Raw genomic sequence first — 20,623 nt, forward strand, 5'->3', positions numbered from 1 at the left:
GTGCATTGTGGGGCGGAGGAGTCCTCCGACAGGTTGTTAATCGGTGAATTCATGCAGATAACAGACATTTAACCCGAAAACACGAACGGTAAAATTAGTAACACCGTCACTAACGTCCAGACACGGGACCAAGTCACACATGTGCAAGTCTCAAGTCTTAACCTTCAAGTCACAAGTAAGTCACAAGTATTTTTTCTTAGGCAAGTCAAGTCAAGTCACATGCTATGTCAAGTCAAGTCAAGTCACAGGCTATATCAAGTCAAGTCAAGTCAAGTCACATGCTATATCAAGTCATGTCAAGTCACAGGCTATGTCAAGTGAAGTCAAGTCACATGCTATGTCAAGTCAAGTCAAGTCACAGGCTATGTCAAGTCAGGTCACAGGCTATGTCAAGTCAAGTCACAGGCTATGTCAAGTCACAGGCTATTTCAAGTCAAGTCACAGGCTATGTCAAGTCAAGTCAAGTCACAGGCTATGTCAAGTCAAGTCACAGGCTATGTCAAGTCAAGTCCTGTAATAAGTCAAGTCCAAGTCAAGTCACCTTTGGCATATTGCTGTAATTTTAGCTGCAGAATCTGATCCTAATAAAGTGAAAGGCAATATATAAGTAAGTGTAAGTAAACATCACTGGCAAATGTGCCCAACCTGTACAATATTTGTATTGTAAATACTCATGTTCAGTAAAATACATCATGGAATCAAACAAAACAGTGATAATGTAATTATTAGTTATTTATTGATGGCAAAAGTAATTACCCTCTGCGTTGACATGCTGATATGATGTGATATCTGGGACTGGGCACACCGTGGCGTGGGGTGTGGTGTATAAGGTAGCCCAGGCAAAGTTGGCATGGCTGATTGACAGGGCAGTGACAACAGTTATTCTCAGCCCGCATCCCGCTGTGTAATCATCAACATTATTTAAAATAAAATAAAATCAAAAAAATACATTTTATATTCACATTTCATATTCACACTGAAAACATGACGTGAATAACACTCAAGTCATTCAAGTCATCGTGTCTCAAGTCAAGTAAAATACAGTTTTCATTAATTTATGTAAAAGTACAACACTGTATGCCAAATTGTAGTACTCTTTTTTATTTTCCCAATATACAATATCACATAAAATAAAATAAAAAAGGTACCATGGGGGACCCTTTAAAAAGGCAGCAAAATTATTGAAAAATCAGGTAATCCTTAACAAGAAATTTCCTAACAAAAAAAATAATGGAGCTGGGAACTTGTTCTTTGGTCCACCCATTCCTGGGACATGTGAGCCTTGTCTGGTGAAGGCACAGTCTTTCTGCATTACTGACAACTGTGAGAGAGATAGACAAAAAAAAATGGCATTCTCTATCACTAACGTCGGGTGAAAATCACCCGAACGCATGCCTCTAGAAAAAACCATAGATGGCAGGGTTAACATACAACTAGCAACTGCAATCTCATCCTCTGTTGCACTAATTCTTTCTTTCTTTCTTTCTTTCTTTCTTTCTTTCTTTCTTTCTTTCTTTCTTTCTTTCTTTCTTTCTTTCTTTCTTTCTTTCTTTCTTTATTCTTTATTCACACACACGCACACGACATATTGACATCCAGTAATTGTCATTATTTAAACTTAAAAAGAAAAGAAGGTTATATACCTGTGAGTGAATCAGGTCTCCCGTAGATGCTATCTAAAGCTTATTGAGGGAGCCTGTATACATGCAGAACAAAACAATACAATACATACAAAACAAGACAATACACTACATAGAATATTACATACATACTATCAGTAGCTTTATCAGAGGTTGCAGCTCTCTATATAAGAATTAATCAGTTTAATTTTCAGCTTTTTCTTGAAGGTGGAGATGGATTTCACCATTTTTAAACATTTTTAAACCCCCTGCATGCAAGAGACAAGCTGGTACTTTTTAGTCTTCCTTTTTTTCCCCAGTGATTAGATGTTTATTTCTGGTATCATATGCATCCCGAGGACTGCAAACCGGAACCAGCACACATACATAATCCTTCATGTTCTACAGCCTAATTTAACTGTACATATTTTTTTTAGTAGTTCTGTTTGTTATTTCTATATAAAAAAAAGTTATTTATATTTTCTACTTTTTATATTTGAAACAGGTCTTTTAACACCATATTTACTTTCTTATCACATGGTTAATTGGTGCCAGTAGCTCACTCTGTATGGATTTGGCTTGGAGGGATTTGAACCAGAGTGGTGGCTGGTTCGAGTCCAGTATGGACCAAAGTATGGAGGGTCACTGCTGAGGGGCTCTTGAGCAAGGTACCAAACCCCTAACTGCTCCCAGAGCAACGCTCTGTGTTGCTAACCATCACTCCACCATCGTGTGTGTGGTTGTATTTCAAGTAAAAATGCATGAGTGAAAAAAGAATTTCCCCTCATGGGATCAATAAATTATCTATTATATTATATCTATATCGCTACAGTTTTAAGTACACTTAAGGATTTAATTACTGTTTTTCCTGTGTTAATTATATTTACTTTTATATACAGTACCCGTGAAGTGTAAACAAAGCAAAATATGTTTTATATTTTATATTATTCAAAGTAGACACTTGCTTTGATGGCAGCTTTGCACACTCTTCTCTCAGTCAGCGTCATGAGGTCATCACCTCAAATGGTTTTCCAAGTCTTGTAGTTGCTGCTATATATACTGAGCACTTGTTGGCTGCTTTTCCTTCAAACATCTTAGCTGGGTTTTGGTCAGGTGATTGTGGAAGCCAGGTGATGCATCACTCTGATTTTTGATGATATAGCCCTCACATAGCTTAGACGTGTGTTTTGGGTCATCATTATGAGCAAACCAGATGTTTAGTGCAGAATGCTATGGTAGCCATGTTGGTTAAATGTGCTTTGAAATTTGAATAAATCACCGGCAGTGTCACCAGCAAAACACCCCCACACCATCACACTTCCTCCTCCATGATTCACAGTGGGAACCACACATGCAGATACCATCTGCTCACCTTGGAACCAAAAATTTCAGATTTGACTCATCACACCAAAGTCAAGATTTCCACTGGTTTTGATGTCCATTCTTAACCCGAACAGTTTCTTCTTCTTCTTCTTAGTTGCTTCATTCCAACGGGTGTCAGACACTGACATGACTTCATTACTTTTTTTTCTATGTATTTCTTGAGTCATGAGCTGCTTTTACAAGGGACTTTCCCCAGTGTGGTATCATTGAAGTCTATCTTATCTATAGTGAAGAAGATGTATACAACCAAAAAATAAAGTAATGTTTCTGTAAGCATTTACATAATGTGCTTCACACCTTTGCTGATGTAGTTAGTTGTATTTATAATTACTAGTATACTTAGATATTTAATTATGGGACATTTATTATACATGTTTTTTACGTACATATGAGCTATTTTCCATATTTATATACAGATATATTTACATTGCTGTCTAACTAGGACTTGAAAATCACTGTCAGTCAGTCATTAATTACTTTATATGTATCTCACTCACTAGCCTAAATATAGAGACTTATAGAGGAGGAGTGGGGTATGAGCACATCCTCCAAATACAAACTGTGTGACTCAGACAGCTTTAACAGCTTCAGGGAACATCAGGCATTGAATATCCTGTAATTTTAACTAAATGATACAGTTCAAGTGTATGTGGGTGAGCATTCAGTTACATGTACAGTTACACAGAGATCTGAAAACAATTCACAGTAAATATTGTTTCCCCAGGTAAGATATTAATCTAATAATTACCAATAATGACATAAAATAGTGTCATTAAACTTACATCATTAGTCAGTTTCTGGGCTTGTTGACGTTCCTAATACGGTCAACTTCAACTAATCTCTTATTTTTTGTCCATTTACATTTGTACCTAAATGTGAAATTTACTTTTAATTTAATTTAATTTCTGTTTGGTTACTTTTATTTGACAGTCTGTTATTTACCTCCCGGACAGGCTACATAGAAAGTTGGCATGGTGACGTTTTTCGGCTAAATTTAGATCAATGCTTGATTCTCTGCACATCATCAATCAGAGTATTTTGTCATATGAGCCACTGCCTGTTTTAGAGTGACAGACTACATTAAGTTCAAGTGTGTATCACTGTTTGCATGACTGCTTCTGAAACATGTGTTATGCATGACGCTGTCTGATTAGTTATGTTATGAAACTTTTATGCCATTTTTGTGTCATTTTCCACTGTCAGGAGACACTGGAAGTGTCACTAAAAGTCATGGCGGCAGGTCACCATCTCTTCTTTTTAAATGCACTTTCAAAAATTAACTTTTATGAAAGGGCCTTTAGCTGACCTTTTTATCTTCTATTTTACATTTTACTCAAAGTTTATTATATTTATATTATGTGTCAAGATCTGGGTGGCTTATCGTCTCAGTCAAGCAGTTTCCTTGAGGAAAACACTGTTTTCTGTCCCTGGAAATCTTGGGAAAGTAAACAGTTCATTGTTAATACTACATGATTACTTGATTAATGTTTCAGCACTACTCTGTCAAGAGTACGAGACTCAGAGTGGACCTCTGTGCTGAAAGCTAAGATGACCCTTCATCTCCTGAGCAATCATGCAGATCTAACATTACATAACACTGCAACTGAAAGGTGGATTAGAGGATGAATTCATTTACTTGTCTGCTCAACAAACTCTACCTGTTTAGTATGTAACTCCGGGTTGGCTTGGAAAAATGTCACAGATTGACATTTTTCCTTCCTTCTACTACATCCTGCCGCTTATCTGCTAAAGTAAAATGATGTTGAGATAAGATGTGTAAAGATCTGGATGGCTTATCGCCTCAATTAAACAGTTTCCTTCCGGAAAACACAGTTTGCTCTCCTTGGAATCTTGGAAAAGTAAATATTTCTCTGTGAATACTACATGATTACTTGATTTTTTAAAAACCATAAGCAGCTGAATCAGGTGCAGCAAACTTCCACAGGGGAAAAAAAAGGGACTGGAGCTCGCTGATTGATGTGCAACAGAGTAACATTTGAGTCTAAGTCAAAGTGGCCCTCTGTGCTTCCTTGTCCCTTCACCCATGCATGCTGAGGATCAGGTACCCCTTCTCCCTCTCCAAAAAGCTGCATGAAAACTAAGATGACCCTTCATCTCCTGAGCAGTCATGCAGATCTGACATTATAGAACGCTGCAACTAAAAGGTGGATTAGAGGATGAGCTTATTTACTTCACCGACTATCTGTTTAATATGCAATCCTTGGTAGGCTCAGAAAAATGTCACCGAGTGTGTGTCTGTGAGAGAAATGGCAGAATTGTATCAAGTAGCCGATGTGTTTTCCTTCCACTGGTTCCTGTAGCTGCGAACAATAACCAGTGCTGTTTGTTCTCGCTTACCTGGAGCTTTAGTCTCCAGTGAGTCGAAGCAAGACCCAGCCAGTATCTTTTCTCCAGGAGCACAGCTCCAGCACAGAGAGACATTGTCCACAGGTTTTTTAATTAAAGACCCCGGGTCGACACGGCATGCCAGGTGACCTGAACTGCCCCAAGCTTACGTGTGTCCACTAGTATCCTCGCTGCCTTGGATAAATCTCAGTGGATAATTGGAGGTGGAAATGCTATCCTGCCATCATGAGATGGAGGAAGGATTATCCACTGAGCACTTTGACTTAAGAGGCGGGGGATAGAGGAATAATGTAGTGTTTTCTTCTTTCTACAGCCAACCTACCTGCCTGTCATTCTCCCACCTTTTACCCTCCCTCTCCCCCTCTTTTGGTCTCTGGACCAAGTTATACGAAAAGGGAGGGGGGGGACAGCTGAGTTTTTTTTTTTCCAAAGAAATCCACCTGCTCCTTACCTCTGCTGTATTAGAGAGACTGTCCTGAGCAGGTTTCCAACCAGAGCCGACATGGAGCGTCCAGAGAGAAACCTGCTGGTAGCTTTCCTCCTCCTTCTGCCTCTTGTGTCTGTCAACTCCCATCCTAACTCAGGTACATGCTAGAGAGCATCAATTTAAGGCTATTTCTTGCATATATGCATGTTTAAAAACTGGAGTTTGGGGTGTAGTTACGTTGTCTTTGCAGGTACAATGTATGTGCTCCTCTACAGGAAGATTTGAACTTAATTTTTATAATTTGCCAACTTCGTTCAGTCACCTGGTGTGTATTGTCCGACGCCGAAGAGCAGAAGTGTCTGGATTTGTCCGGGAATGCCACCGCTCAGAACATTAGAGGGTCTTTGGAATGTGTCCGCGGCCTTAACACCAGAGATTGCATGGACAAAATCAAGGTACACCTGCAACAGAAACAGGGATTGGGAAGCGGCATTTCATTACGAGACCATTTTCACCTTCATTAATCAGTCAAATTATGTTTTGGTGCACCGACTTCAGTGGTTCTTCTTACATAACTTAGTTTTACACCTTCTAAATATGTTTGCATCTTCATCAACTGTCCACATTTTTATTTTAGCAGAAATATCTATCATTTATCTGTAATGTGAAGTATTTTCAGCTGCATAAAACAAACTTGTGATGCACGCTTTGTGCGACGATTTGCAAAACACATGCATCCTTCAGTCGCTTGACGTTAACAGATTAAATGTGATTTTGTTAGAACGGGACAGCGGACGCATGCACCATGTCGGGAGATGACATCTATGCTGCTGGCTTCTGCCATGGCCTAGAGCTGGCTGCAGGAGAGTCCCACAACGGAATAGGTAAGTCATAGGTTTGAGTGTTGCAGCAGGTAATACAAGCCTCAGCAGCTTAACTGATGTAAGTCACAGAGGGTAAGCCACAATGTGGAGACACATTATTCTTTGTGTCTTGTATCTGTATTAATCATTTTCAGGTTTTCTCTCACATGCTCCCCTGAGCTGAAAAATGATTCCCCCTTTTTTCTCCCAAATGTCCTCCCCCAAGATGGCATTAGCTACTACGTGGTGGCGATGGCACGTCGCTCCTCCTCTGACCTGTCCCTGCTGGAGATGCACGAGCGCAGCTCCTGTCACCCGGGCATACGCACCACGGTGGGGTGGACCGTTCCTATTGGATACCTGGTCAACACCTCCCAGATCAGCGTGGGGGAGCAGTGCAACTTCCCCAGAGGTGAGACAGAGCGGGACCAGGGCGGGTTGGGGGGGGGGGCGGCGGGAGGGAGGGATGGAGGGAGTCGAGGGGGCAGGAAAAGCTGTATAGATGTATAGGTGTGGAAGCTATATGAGAGGGAGCAGTGATGTGGAATGAACAGTGAAGGGATGGAGAGGACTGCAGGTAAGAGGAGAAGAGTCAGTTAGAGAACAGTGCATCTGTCTCAGTAAATGTGAGATGAAGTGTGTGTGTGTGTGGGATGTAATGAAGAATAAAAGGAGACACTGTAAGGTTGTTATTTCTTCAAGTGAGCAAGAAAGAAGCAAGATGAAGGATATCTTTGAAAGGATAAGACTGGGAACATTTATCCTCTTTTTCTCATTGTCATCAAATCCCAAAAGAACAAAAGCCACAATGAACTGAGTCTGATACATCTTAATCTTCTTTCTCCACCGAGCTCCAGAAACCATTAAACACACACAAATGAGCCACGGTGTCACACGTTCTTTTTAATATGATAAACATGGACACTTTATTTTGAGTTGTTCTCACTCTGATGCTCACTAGACGAACAAATCTGTAGCTGAAAATAGAGTCGCTCATTAATGCAGCGATATTTTCTCCAGTTTTAATCGTGCCACAGACAGGACAGGACAGATTGTTGTATAGAAAAGTCCTAAATTAAATCTTTGTTTACAATAACAAATGAATAATGCAAAATTGCTTTAAAAGATTTGTGTTTTTGGCTCTATTTGTTTTATATTTTCGATATTATTTTTAGTTTAATCATTTTAAATTGTAAATTAGTATCATATCCACCATGGAAATGTACTTTATTGGCACGCAGTGACACAAATTGTCAATAAAGGCAACAATAAAACAATGAAATAAAAACACCTTATTGAACAAGTACACTTTAATACTCAAAAATCTAAAATGGAGCCTAAATATTGCAACTAATTGTTTCATTTAATTAATTCTAATTTAATTATCAGTTAATCTCCCAATTATTTTTAAATTAGTTTCTGTTTTTTTCAGTTTTATTTGTCATATGTAGGTTATGACACAATACAACAGTGAAGACAAAGAAGATAAAAACAAGCTAAAGAAATAAAATACAATAACATTTTAAGTAATATATGTGTACTATATGTGTAATGAGCGTACTATAGACTGTATATATGTGAGAGGATTGTGTCAAATGTACAGAAAGTATTGGAGAGATATCACTGTATGAATAAATATGAACATGCGCTATAAATTGCATGCACTACTCTATTTAAATATAGGACAACTGAGGACAGGTGTACTGCACAAAAGTATAAATTAATCAAGAGCTGCCTAATAATCCAAACCCTCAGGATATTCAGATTTTGTCTCATAAAACACAGAAAAGTTGGATGAAGCTGAAACTAGTTCAAAATAGTTTCTGGATAATTTTATGTTAATTGATTAATCAGATTGAAACTAAACAGTTTTTAGCTTTAAGGGTTAATATAGTTTGACCCTTGTGACACCGCTCCTCTCTGGAGTAGACTTCATATCATTTATTATAACTCTAGGGGAGCGCAGGATGAGTTAGAAGCAGCTAATTGGGGGGACTGGCTTGGCTGTTTAATTAAAAATTAATTACCATATTTTAGCCTTTCCTCTTTTCATCTAACACATTTTTCTTTTTTTGTCTTTTTCCACCAGCCGTTGGCAACTTCTTTGGTTATAGCTGTGTGCCGGGCATGAAGGACTCCCAGCACGACCCCAAAGGAACCAACCCCAAGAACCTTTGCGAGGCCTGCATAGGAGACGAGAACGACCGACACATCTGCGCCAATAACCACAGAGAGAGGCACTACGGAGAGGCAGGAGCACTGAGGTAATAACATGGGAAATAATACACTAATGGCACCCAGGGGAGGAGTAGTTATTATAACCTCTGCCTCCGTGTCTCCACTACTTTAGATCTATTTCAGCCTACTGTTGTCCATAAAGGAAAAATTGGAGTAATTAGAGCTGAGAAGACCTAATACAGTGATGATAGTAATAATGATGAATGTGTAATGACCCCAGTGAATGATATTCTTTAGATGGCAAAAAAAAACATTACAGACATGGCAGAAACAGACAAACCCTCGGATGAATTCCTGCGTGCTGAAATGTCTGTTTCATGTCAGTTTCACTCGTTGCCTGCGTGTTGTAATTATAGACTAAGACATGATTTCATTCACATGTGTGAATGTGTGTTATAGTGCTCAGTAAAATGGCCTTTGGCATATTAGTAAGTGTGTTTGAAATGGGAATAAAAGTGCTACAGGAGCTGCTTTTAATTCTCAAAGCGCCACAATAGGCAGCAGAGGAATTTAATTACGGTCTCCAGAGTCATGCTGCTGCAATAACACATTCCCAAGTGTGCTATTTTTTCTTTTCTTTATTCATGTTTTGATGTATTTATATATTAAATCTGACTGATCAGGTTTTTTTTCTTTTCAGATGTGTGGCAGAGAACCTCGGCGACGTAGCCTTCATCAAACACACGACGATTTTTGAGAATTCCGACGGTCGGTGTTGTTTTGAATTTTAATCTCTGCACCATCTCTGGTTACATGATGATATAATCTAAATGATTCATGACGAGGTTATTCAGAGCCAGCAGGGAGTGCTAGTCCCTGTCAAGACACAGGATGTCAGTGTTTGACAACGTTTCCTATAGGAGTATTCTTACAGTGTGTGAAATCCAGAATCCAACGAACAGATCACACTGAAATAATATGATATATGATACGTGTGCGTTTGTGAGACAGAGCCAGACACATAACAAAGTGAGATTAGAAGAGAACAGAAGTGACAAAACAAGAAAGAAAGAGATATCATACGGACATTTTTGTCCAGCAAAGAAATGCCCTAATTCTCTGTTTGCTGCATCTGCTCCTCCGCTTTGGGCAACATCCAAAATTAATGGTGATCATTATCACAGTCACGCTACACAGACTCTGCTGGTACAGCTGAGAAGGAGCAGTTTGATACCGGCTCCGCACACACACACTGTGGCTGCTTAACGAAGCATGCTTTCTCATATGGTTCAGAAATGTCCGGAGTCACACCAATTAACGGAGGTCAAGAAAACACAGAAGGTCTGCGCTGCTGTCTGGGGAGGGACAAAGTAGCTTTGACGTGGTCTGTCCTTGCCCTCTAATTATTTGTTCGGCTAAATTGGGTTTGTTTGTTTTTTTTTTTATTCTTACAGGAGGTGGCCGACCACGTCTCAGTTTATATTATATATTAGGAAGTAAACATTGTTAGGTAACTTACTAATAAAATATATAGTAATTGATGACATCATACCAAACCAATTAAGGCTGTTAGAGACCCCCTTAGTTACTGTTGCTACACCTGTCCAGCAAACTTTTCATTTACAGTTACAATAATAAAAAGAGCCACAGATTTATCAAATAAAAACAGACAAAAGTTCATCACTTCCACCAACCGTGTATTTTGTTAAGCTGTAGCAATAAGCCTAACTATCTTACCAAACATGATGTCGTGTCTCAGTTCGGATACTTCCGTTAGTACACTGTCAAGCGTAGTGTGCTAATTTGACATTGTTGTGCCAAATTCGAGTTTTTTTAAAATCCCACTCGCAACATTTTAGCGCCTCTTGTTCTTCATTCTTTGATGACTTGCAACTGGTGTACCATAAGTGCCAACATGACAGCCAAAATTACTTACATTTGAATATAGCAGTGCTTTCTGCAACCGCTTCAACCCCAGCTGCTTTCTTGGCCACAATTATTGTATATTGTATATTTTCACAATGCCTGTGTTCCCTCCCCTCTCGCTACAGAGCCAAAATGGCGACCATTGAGGCAAAGAAGTGTCCACACTCAATTGTTTGACCATGCACCATATGATTACTCAAAGTACACTGTACGCGAACTGAGACACAGCACTAGAGTTTAAGTTGCAGTTAACGGCTACATACATATTATACTAAGAAGAATAAAAGAACCAAACAGCCACTACGGCTGATGATGAAGAGTGTAGCTAACGGTTTAGCTGAAGCTGCTGGACTGCGACACAAACTGAATAAAGAGGCTGAATAAATGTTAGCATAATATATATAACTATATCCATACAAACTAAAGTAATTAGATAATAATATGAAGGTAAGGTTACAATTTTAGGTAGTAAGTTTGAAGTTTGAGTAAAATAATCATGGTTCGTACTCCATTCTTTACACATTTGTTCTTCTATTTTTGTTTTTTGGAAACTCCAAACTCTTGATATACACAGATTTGCTCTTTTTTGTGTGGCTTTTATGTCTTTAATGATAGGACAGCTGAAGATAGACAGAAAACAGAGAGAGGGGGAGTGACACACAGTAAATGGCTGTCCGATGCGGGATTCGAACCAGGGCCAGCTGCAGCAAGGACTGCAGCCTCCACACACGGGGCGGCCGCTTAACCCACTACGCTACCGACCTCCCCAGATTTGCTGTTATTAGAGCTTTATGTACATCACTTCAACATGTGGACACATCCAAAGCATGACAAGCCTGCTGATGACTGCTGGGCAGAAATTTCATTTTTGATCTTTATTTTAATACTTTTTATTGTTGCTTCTTTGAGTGGTTGTTCTCAAAATCTGACATCCCTTCTCCCCCTCCCCTGTCCAGGTAGGAATCAGGAGTCCTGGGCCCTGGATCTGGAGCTGGAGGACCTGAAGCTGCTGTGCCCAGATGGAACCGAGGCAGGTTTGGATGAGTATGAGCGATGCCACCTGGCAGCCGTCCCCACGAACGCCGTGGTGGTGCGCACGGAGAACAGATGCCGCGTCTGGAAGTACCTGGAACGTTTACAGGTGTGTATAAACTGCTGAAATTGTATCAGCAGTGTGTGAGTTAGTGTGTATGTGTGTGTGTGTTTGTTATTCTCCAGATATGTGTGTTTATGCCTGTCTCATATCTCAGTGGAGTCTGTGTTATCGATCAGCACGTCTCAGAACGCAGGTTTCTGCTAAACTGTCATCCTTCTTCCTTACCGAGTGTGTGTGTGTGGGAGACGCCAGGATGACTGATGCATCCTGTGCTGATCCCGTGGCTACACACACACACACACACACAAACACACATACACAGAGCACACTAACGCACACACCCGCATGCATTAGGTCCTGTCACACACTTTCTCTCTCCTGCAGAATGCGTTTGGCAACGCCACCGAGGGCTTCAGCCTGTTCAGCTCAGCAGGCTATGGCGAATCCGATCTTCTCTTCAGTGATGGCACCCACCACCTGCAGAGGGTTGTGGGTAGCTACACCTCTTGGCTGGGCCCTACTTACACCACCATGCTGCAAGCCTTCGAGTGTGAGGGTAAGAGTGTGTGCACGCGCCTGTGTGTGTGTGTTTATGTAGATCTGCAGATGGGTAAGTGACTGGAGGAGTGTGTTTTCCAATGTGTGTGTGTATCCACTGCAGCTGTTCTCATTATTGCACTTTCCCTCCAACAGGCTTCTGCTGATGGAACAGGAGGAAGACATCCAGTGCATCAACTTCCACCCCATCCCTCTGTCTCCGTCCTCCTGTTCTGCCTCCCCTCCCTACCATCTGTGTCCCTCTCCGCCACTCTGTCTCTCCATCTCTCAGCCGCTTTGCTTTTCGTGTTGTGTTTTTTTTCTCCCTGCATTTCGCTGCCCTGTTCTCTATTATCTATTACGTCCTTGTCCTCCTGCAACCTAGCACTTCCTCTGGCTGGCTGGCTGGCAGGGTAGGACATCGCTAAGAGGGGCTAAAAACGTCTGAAAACGTCCCTGAAATAGAGCTTAGCTGTGAAAAGGACACTGGGGAAAAAGGGTAGGATAGAAAATAAAAAGAAACAATAAAATAGATTAGAAAAGAAGTGCAGGATAACGAGTGTTGTAGTTGTTGTTTTTGACAGATTATGTCTCTTTTTTAAGCATTTTTTTAATGGTGGAATCACCCCGTAAACATGAAACGTCTCCCCCAAGATTGATTTATACTCACAGAGTCCTGCTAAATGTTCCTACCCTGTATGTTTGTCGGGAATTTGTATCCTTCTTGTTGCATTAGTCTAAGCTTCAGCACCACCCATACAACCCCCACCCTCCTCCCACAGGGTCTGTCTCTGGCACTGAACAACTGGGTGCTATTAACTTTGAGCTTAGAAAGTCTCAGTTACTGTATGTGTGTGTGTGTGTGTGTGTGTGTGTCTACGTGCGAGTATACACTTTTTCCCACAGCCATTATTGCCTTTAATTGGAAGTCTGGCATATTATACTGTTTGTGTGTGAGTCAGGAAAAAGTGTGTGTATGTGTGTGTGTACGTTTACGTGCCTATGTGTTAGTGTGTCGATAGGATTGCTGCTTTCCCATGGCTTGTATAGCTTACGACTTTGGATCACTGCTTTCTCACGTCTGGTATGGTGGACCGGACCATGCCAGCTCACGGTGTGTTCTTACACTATACAGTTAAAGGGAGAAACTGGATTCGGTGCTTTGGGTTGCCTCCAGTGACCCCTTTAGTGAGTCTTTTTTTATTTTTTTTTAGAAAAAGCTTTGAATTTTCTCATTTGCGTCACCCAAAAACTCCAAAATGTGCTCTCCAAAACCGACTTCATCTGTCCTGCTTTAGCACGTAAAAAGAATATGTGAACTCCTGCTGCGAGTTATCATTTATTTGTTAAGATTGCTACCAATAGTGAGACGTTGATAATGATAGTAATCAGGAGGATGTTCGAGGAGGGACGTTACAAGCAGAAATGAGTCAGCGCAGTGTGTAACATTACCAGATTACCGAATTAATGTGCTATGAAGAAGTGGTGGTTGTCAAAAGATCATTTATTTTTTCTGACATTTTTGAGGAACTGTAATTAAAGAATCACCAGCCTTACTTGACCTACACGATCATGTACTGTAAAATGTATAACACGCTGTATTTCCAGGCTTTACTTTGTCATCTGCTGCTTTTATTTTTTTTTTCTCCTTCACACTCTGCACCACAAAGCTCGGCAATAAACTGATAAACCCGGATGAAGTTCTCCTCCTCAAACTGTTGTTTCTGACCTCGTTGTACCTGCAAGAAAATCTCACGAGTTAGAACTAGTACAATACGATACGAGTGCAGGAATGTGTCTGCGGTCGTTTGCAAGCTTCTGCAGGAACTTTTGAAATAAAATACAGTCATACTTTATCTCTGGCATTTAAAAAAAAACACAAAAAAAAACTCCCCAAAGTGTGCATGTGTCTTGCACATGAAAGACGCTCCAATGCATGAGAGAGGCGCCTCATTTGTGAAGGTGTATCTATTGTACTAATTCAACTCTGGTTTGAACCACTGGTGCTGTTTCGTTTTCTCCTGTTGTCCGACTAGTCTTCAAAGAGGCTTGATGTAAATACTCCTCCTGATTGTGTAGTGCTGCAAACCTTCCTTTTTTTTCAACCAATTAAATGAAAGATGATAATGAAAATAATCCTCTCTAGTCCTTTTCTAGCTAATTATCCCCAAACAGCTATGTGATATCTGTGTCATGATATCATCTCTGTGGATCCATCTCACACTCCCAGCTCTCGCTCTCAGTCTTGCTGCCTCTCACACACACACACACACACACACTTTCACTCAGAAATAGGCTGTTTGCTCCCACCCTCCCACCCTAAGTCATTTGGGAGAGGAAGGAAAGAACGGGGGGGAGGAATTAGGACGTAGAGAGGTAGGAAAGAAAGGTAGCTCGCACACACACACACACACACAAAGACCTGCACACAGAGACTCAGATGCTCACTCAGGTGGAAAGAAGCACCTCCCAGGCAGACAGGTGAATCAGGGACACACTGTCATCGTAGGTGGTCGCCGCATAGAGACAGACCTCTACTCAGCATGGATCCAAATGCCCCTGCAGGCAACGCATTTACAGCATTAATCCTTTAGAGGAAGTCTGTGTCTGTGATAGAGGAGTACCATTTAGCAGCCAGCAGATACTGTAAATTGAACTGCAATGCAGCAGAGTGCTGCAATCCCTCTCAATCCTCAGCCCTCTCTTGCTGTAATGCACAAATAAAAACAACTAACGACGCCCTAATGCAACCCACTCAACCTTGAGATGTGGGTGTGAAAGAGAGGAAAGTGTGTCAATGCCAGTGGGGGGAAAGTAGCTAGTGATTTAATAATTTACACAAACAGCATGAGAACAGTTGACAGAAGTGAAAAAAGATGAAGAAACAGATACCATATATGCTGATATGGTCGAGCTCCCCCGGATTAAACAAACATAACAAACAGGAACGTTTATATAAAAATATATACAGATAAAATGCAGGAGAATAAATACTGAGATCGTTTACAAGATCCAAGAGAAGCTGTAATGTACAAAGATTCTCTGCACCAGAGGTCCCCAACCTTTTTGCGCCATGATTTCATGTAAGGCAATATTTTCACAGACCAGACTTCAAGGTGTGGAGGATAAATATGATGAAATATAACGATACAACCAGCATAAAAACAAAAATAAAGTGCATAAAAGTACAGCTCACCATGACCGAGAGCCTTGAGCTTGTTTCTCTGCAACGGTCCAATCGAGGGGTAAAGGGAGACAACGACACCAGAAGTGTGTTTTACTCACATTTGCTAGTGGCCTTAATTTTTGGGGTAACGTATCACGTGACCGACATGAGCGTCAAGTCTTGATATGTGCCAAGAATCGCAGATGGTCATTTTTTCAAAATAAAACTCAGATAATCAATAAAATATGTTTTAATTAATTCTTTAAGTCTGTGTGACCCCGATAGCAAATGACCTACGAACCGGTACCGACCCACAAGCCCGGTGGTTGAGGTCCGCTGCTCTACACTACATAACCCTCCACTCTACTACAAGTATAAGTCTTTCAGTCACAGTTTTAAGTAGAAGTCGAATCACATTGTGATACTGACATTTGTCAATAATAAATAAGAACATAATGGCTGAAATCCATTTATATGTTGATGTCCTCCACATGTTCTGCCTAACAAAACTAACAAAACTAACAACTATTCTGTGCTCCTTTACACCTTTCTCAGCTTATGTCCTCCTCTGTAAGTCGCTTTGGATAAAAGCGTCTGCTAAATGCAATGTAATGTAATGTAATGTTCTGCATCAGCTCTTACAGACTGCTGCAAACTGTAGCTGCTGTTAGCTCTGCTCAGTTGTGGCAGGAAGTGCAGACTTGCATTTCCTCCCCACAGGTAAGGGGGAGGAGTTAGGAAATCATTAAGAGCACCTGTGAGATGGGGGGAAGGGGATCTTTTCAAACAACAGGCCACATGGAGGAGAATAGGAGGAAGCGAGTGTGAGCAGGAGAAATCCACACATATATAAGCTGGAAAGGAAATATACAAGCACAACAGGACCAAAAAGCAACCCCGGATTGTGTGGAAAAGGCAAACTTCTTGTCTTTGGTGCGGCACTTGGAGCTGTAGCTGGTCTGGGCTTTCAACCTACAGCTAAGTGGTATCTGCCTGTCTCTCTCCAGGCTTCTTCTCCCCTCTCAGGATTGTTTCGACCATCCCCTGGATCCAGCGAACCCTCTCCCCATACCCGGTATCAGCCTCACACATCTCCACCTGCATACATATTTACAAAACTGAACTTCTGGACTATTCGAACACGACCGAACTCCCCCCAACCATACACTCATACACACACTTTCACACTACTTGGGATGCCCAAAAGAACTGCATGAACTTATTTTTATTAAGTGAACCATTCTCCAGTGATGTTTTATGGTGAATGCGATTTTTGTTCTTTGGTTCTTTGACACCTAAATTTAACTTGTTATTGTTGGTAAAAACCCTTGATTTATTGCTTGAAATTTATTTGTGAAGGGGTTTATCTTTTTTGTTTGGGATTAACAGATTGATTAAACAACCTTTCCTTTACAGATATTTTGGTGACCCGAATTCATTTTGTAGCTGGGGCTATCTGCTAGCGGGACTTTTGTTGTTAACCAGATACTTTTAAATTTACTCATTATTCTTTTCTATTTGAAGAGTGACAGGTTGATTTATGCCCCTGTCTGGCGCCCAACTTATGCTATATGAGTATCTGTTTTAAGCCCTACGCTACACAGTTAGCCATACTCCTCACTGTACGCTCATGTTAGTGTAAACTGAAACTGGAGCCGCCAAAGACCAAAACATAAATAACGTTACAAATAATCACTAATAACAATCTAGTAACAGCCTATGTCATCCTGCATAATAACTATTTAAATAAATGTTTAACACACTTTGTTAATTTTACTTTTACGTTAGTTATTACGGATGCAACATGTTAAAGTTGTAGCTGTTCATGTGGAGCAAATTCTATCTCATTTATATACCGCTGGTTAGCTTCATGTATAACACGTGCACGGTAAAAATCTGAATCTGCAAAGTAACTTGTAACGACAGCTGTCAAATAAATGTAATAAGTCAAACGTGACTTTTTAAATAGTCGAAGAATAAATCAGAAATGGGAACAGTAGAGAAACTGAAAATAACACACACAAATGAAACGGAGCAGTGCAGCATCAATCAGCTGAAAATAATTGAACATTATCAAACATTTACAGACACTCTGCACTTCTACTCCACTGCATTATAATGTGCAACACTTTACCTGTTACTTCTATATTTGACTTCATCTGTGTATTAGGATTTTACAAAATATCTCGTAAAATATGATGCTGTAGATTTAACTCCACATAGAAACAGACTGTAGGATACTTAAAGTCGTTACAGTTGACATCTTTTGACAGTAAAAGCACCTTACTACAGTAGGTACTTTCTGACACACTTCACAATGAAATATTACAATTTTTATTTGACATTTACTTTTGCGCATTTTCCATCCAAACATGACGATGATCAACTTGTAAAATATATAACTCATTAGGTAAAGGTTGACTTACCCAGTAGCATCTCAAGTGGTTTAAATTGCCTCCACATTGACACAATTAAAGCAACATTATGCACACGTTTCTCCCTTAAAGTAACAGCTTCGCTCTTATTTTGATGCTGAAAACGAGGTGCGGTGAAGGGTGTCTCTGTCATTCCCACTTTGCACCCTGTACATCTGTTCTCACACAATGTAACTTTGTGCTCCGGGGTGAGGGGAAATACGTATAACACACCACACAAAACCAGCGAGTCGCACACCACCAACAATTTCCCTGATTTTGGTGAAAGCGCATCATATTTTATGGAGGAAATGTTTCCTGCCTTTTCCTCTGATGCTGCTCCACCTCAACTCTCTGTGAGTTTCCTGATGGACAGTGAAGTAAACTGCTGTGAACAGCAGCTGCTGTTAGCTCTGCTTAGTTAGCCATACTTCTCAGGACTGGGTGCTTGGAGCACTGAGATGTAGTGTTGCGGGGATGCAGGCAACGTAACGGACATAAATGACAGAGGCTATGAGACGTTGAAGCAAAGGAAATGAGAGACTGACCAAGCAAGAGGCCGCCAGCCAAGCGTAAATCTCTGCCTTTTAATCGTTGGCCAGAGCTTGTTGAAATAAAAGGCAGAGAGATAGATGCAGAGTTGGACTTCCTGCAGTTGGACTAGTAAGTGATATTAGCTGGATGTTGCACTTGCTTGATGTTTGGATGTTTGGCATTAGTCTGAAACTGCACCAAAGGCCAGATCACTCAGCACATGTTCCACCACTGAATACATTTTTCCTCACATCCTAATGCATCATTAGTCCAGTAATACAATATATTTGATATATAAATCAGGAATTTCACGTGAGGATGCATGTTTGTGGTGTGTGTGTGTGTGTGTGTTTGCAGGTCTTCATCTCTGCTGGCACGGGTGACGGCACGGACGGAAGACAATTTGACCGGAGGTTGCGAGGCGAGAGCGGCGGAGAAGAGAAGGGATGACAGTGATGGAGGGAGAGAAGAGAGACGAGTGACAGGTAATCCATCAGAGGCGTTACTGTCATTATTCAATTACCACCCATCCTTAGCACTCCTGATAACCCCAACACACACACACACACACACACACACACACACACATGCGCACATGCAGTGGGAAGTTGCATTGAAGTGGTGGATCCTCTTACACAAGGTGGGTTTGTGCTCTGTGGGAGGTGAGGTGAGTCGGGACACGGGGCTTGGCACTGCTTCTTTATGTGCTTTTAGTGCAGCAGACCTTTAAATCTCCTCTCCTTCCTCTCTCTCATGCCCTCTGCTCCCCTCCTCACCTCTCACATCCTTCACTTTCTCCTCCCTCCCTCCCTCCATCTCTAGTTCCCACCGTCTTCCTCTTTCCCTCTCCTCCTCCTCCTCCACCTCCTCCTCATCCTCTCCTCCTCCTCCTCCCTCTCCATCTCCTGAGCCCCCGGAGCCGATAAGGAACATGGAGTATGATTAGACGCCAGTGACACCGAGCTTATCGCTCTGCTCCTGTAACGTCCCCCAGATCACTTCCACAATAATAGCCAAGCAACACAAACACACACACACACACACACACACACACACACACAAACACACACACAGAGACCGGCTATCAATTCAAAATAGGTTTTTACGCTCAGTTTGTGTGACGCCGCATGCTGCCTCTCATAATGACGCACAGGCTGGATGAAAAATGACCACGGGCAGCAGATTGTTTGAGTGTGGAGGGACGGGGAGGAGGATGTTTACGGAGAGTGTAACGTGGAGGTGAGAGGGAGTGTGACACGAGGGTCAGGGCTCAGCGGTCTGACGCGACTATCACTAGATGGCGCTGTCTCATCAGCCAATCTGTCCAGTATAAGGACACAGATGACTCCTGTTTTCTAGTCCTCTCTTGATCTCCCCTCAATCCACCTTTCTCCTCTCCTTCTCCTTCCCACGCTCATTTATTGTTCCTCTCTCCTCCCTAAATTCTCCTCATGTCCACCTTTTGTGTCCTTTCTGTGTCTCCACCTCCCTCCTTTGGTCTCGCGTCACTTCATCATTTCTCCTCTCATCCTCCTCCCTCCTTAAATCCACTCTCCTCTAGTCTCCTTACTCCTCTTCTCCCCGTCTAACTTTCCTCTCCTCGTGTCCTCCTCCATTCCAATCTTTACTCATCTTCTCCGACTCTCCTCTTCTTTCTTGTCACATTTATCCTCCTCCTTATCTTCTCATTTCCCACCTCCCTTACCTTTTTTTTCTCCTCTCATTGTCTCCACCTCCTGTCGCATTTTCTCACTTTATTTCCTTTTCCTTTTTTTTATCCTCCCCTTATTTCTTCCACCTCCTTTTCCCTCCCTCCCTTACCTCATCTCCTCTACTTCTGTCATTTTTTTGTCTACTCCTCATCTTATTTCCTCCTCCTTCTTCTCCTCTCTTCCCTCTTTTTCTCATTTCTGTTTTTATCCTCTCCCCCTCCTCCTCCCCTCTTTTCTCTTCCCTTCATCCCATCTTGCTTCCTTCTGCATGTATTTCATTTCCTTCACTCCTCTTTTCTCAGTTCTGTTGATTTGATCCCCTCCTCTCCTCTTTTCCTCTCCTCTCCTCCTCCTCTCCTCTCCTCCATGGGGCAGTAGCTCTGTAATGTTGTTAGGACATG

General features: G+C 41.4%; 1 protein-coding gene across 2 annotated transcripts; it reads left to right on the plus strand.

Moving 5' to 3' along the window:
* Positions 1 to 23: 23 nt before the first annotated feature.
* otomp (otolith matrix protein) lies at positions 24 to 14,623 on the plus strand. 2 transcript variants are annotated; one of them, XM_019277454.2, is made up of 10 exons: positions 24 to 175; positions 5,683 to 5,953; positions 6,115 to 6,251; positions 6,578 to 6,680; positions 6,886 to 7,071; positions 8,749 to 8,923; positions 9,538 to 9,605; positions 11,720 to 11,904; positions 12,244 to 12,415; positions 12,553 to 14,623. In XM_019277454.2, the coding sequence occupies exons 1-10, from the start codon at positions 140 to 142 to the stop codon at positions 12,561 to 12,563; spliced, it is 1,344 nt and encodes a 447-aa protein (XP_019132999.2). In that variant the 5' UTR covers positions 24 to 139; the 3' UTR covers positions 12,564 to 14,623. The 2 variants fall into 2 exon arrangements, with proteins under 2 accessions (XP_019132999.2, XP_027130574.1); XM_027274773.1 differs by having other exon boundaries at positions 5,835 to 5,953.
* Positions 14,624 to 20,623: the final 6,000 nt, after the last annotated feature.

The sequence above is a fragment of the Larimichthys crocea genome, chromosome XXIV, assembly GCF_000972845.2.
Source record: "Larimichthys crocea isolate SSNF chromosome XXIV, L_crocea_2.0, whole genome shotgun sequence".
NCBI lineage: Eukaryota > Metazoa > Chordata > Actinopteri > Sciaenidae > Larimichthys > Larimichthys crocea.

Bases quoted from the DNA above. Each gene is read 5' to 3' on its own strand.
- otomp (XM_019277454.2), top strand. From the start codon at position 140: ATGTGCAAGTCTCAAGTCTTAACCTTCAAGTCACAA. The intron at 5,954-6,114 runs GTACATGCTAGA...AACTTCGTTCAG, and splicing joins CAACTCCCATCCTAACTCAG to TCACCTGGTGTGTATTGTCC. The intron at 11,905-12,243 runs GTGTGTATAAAC...TCTCTCCTGCAG, and splicing joins AGTACCTGGAACGTTTACAG to AATGCGTTTGGCAACGCCAC.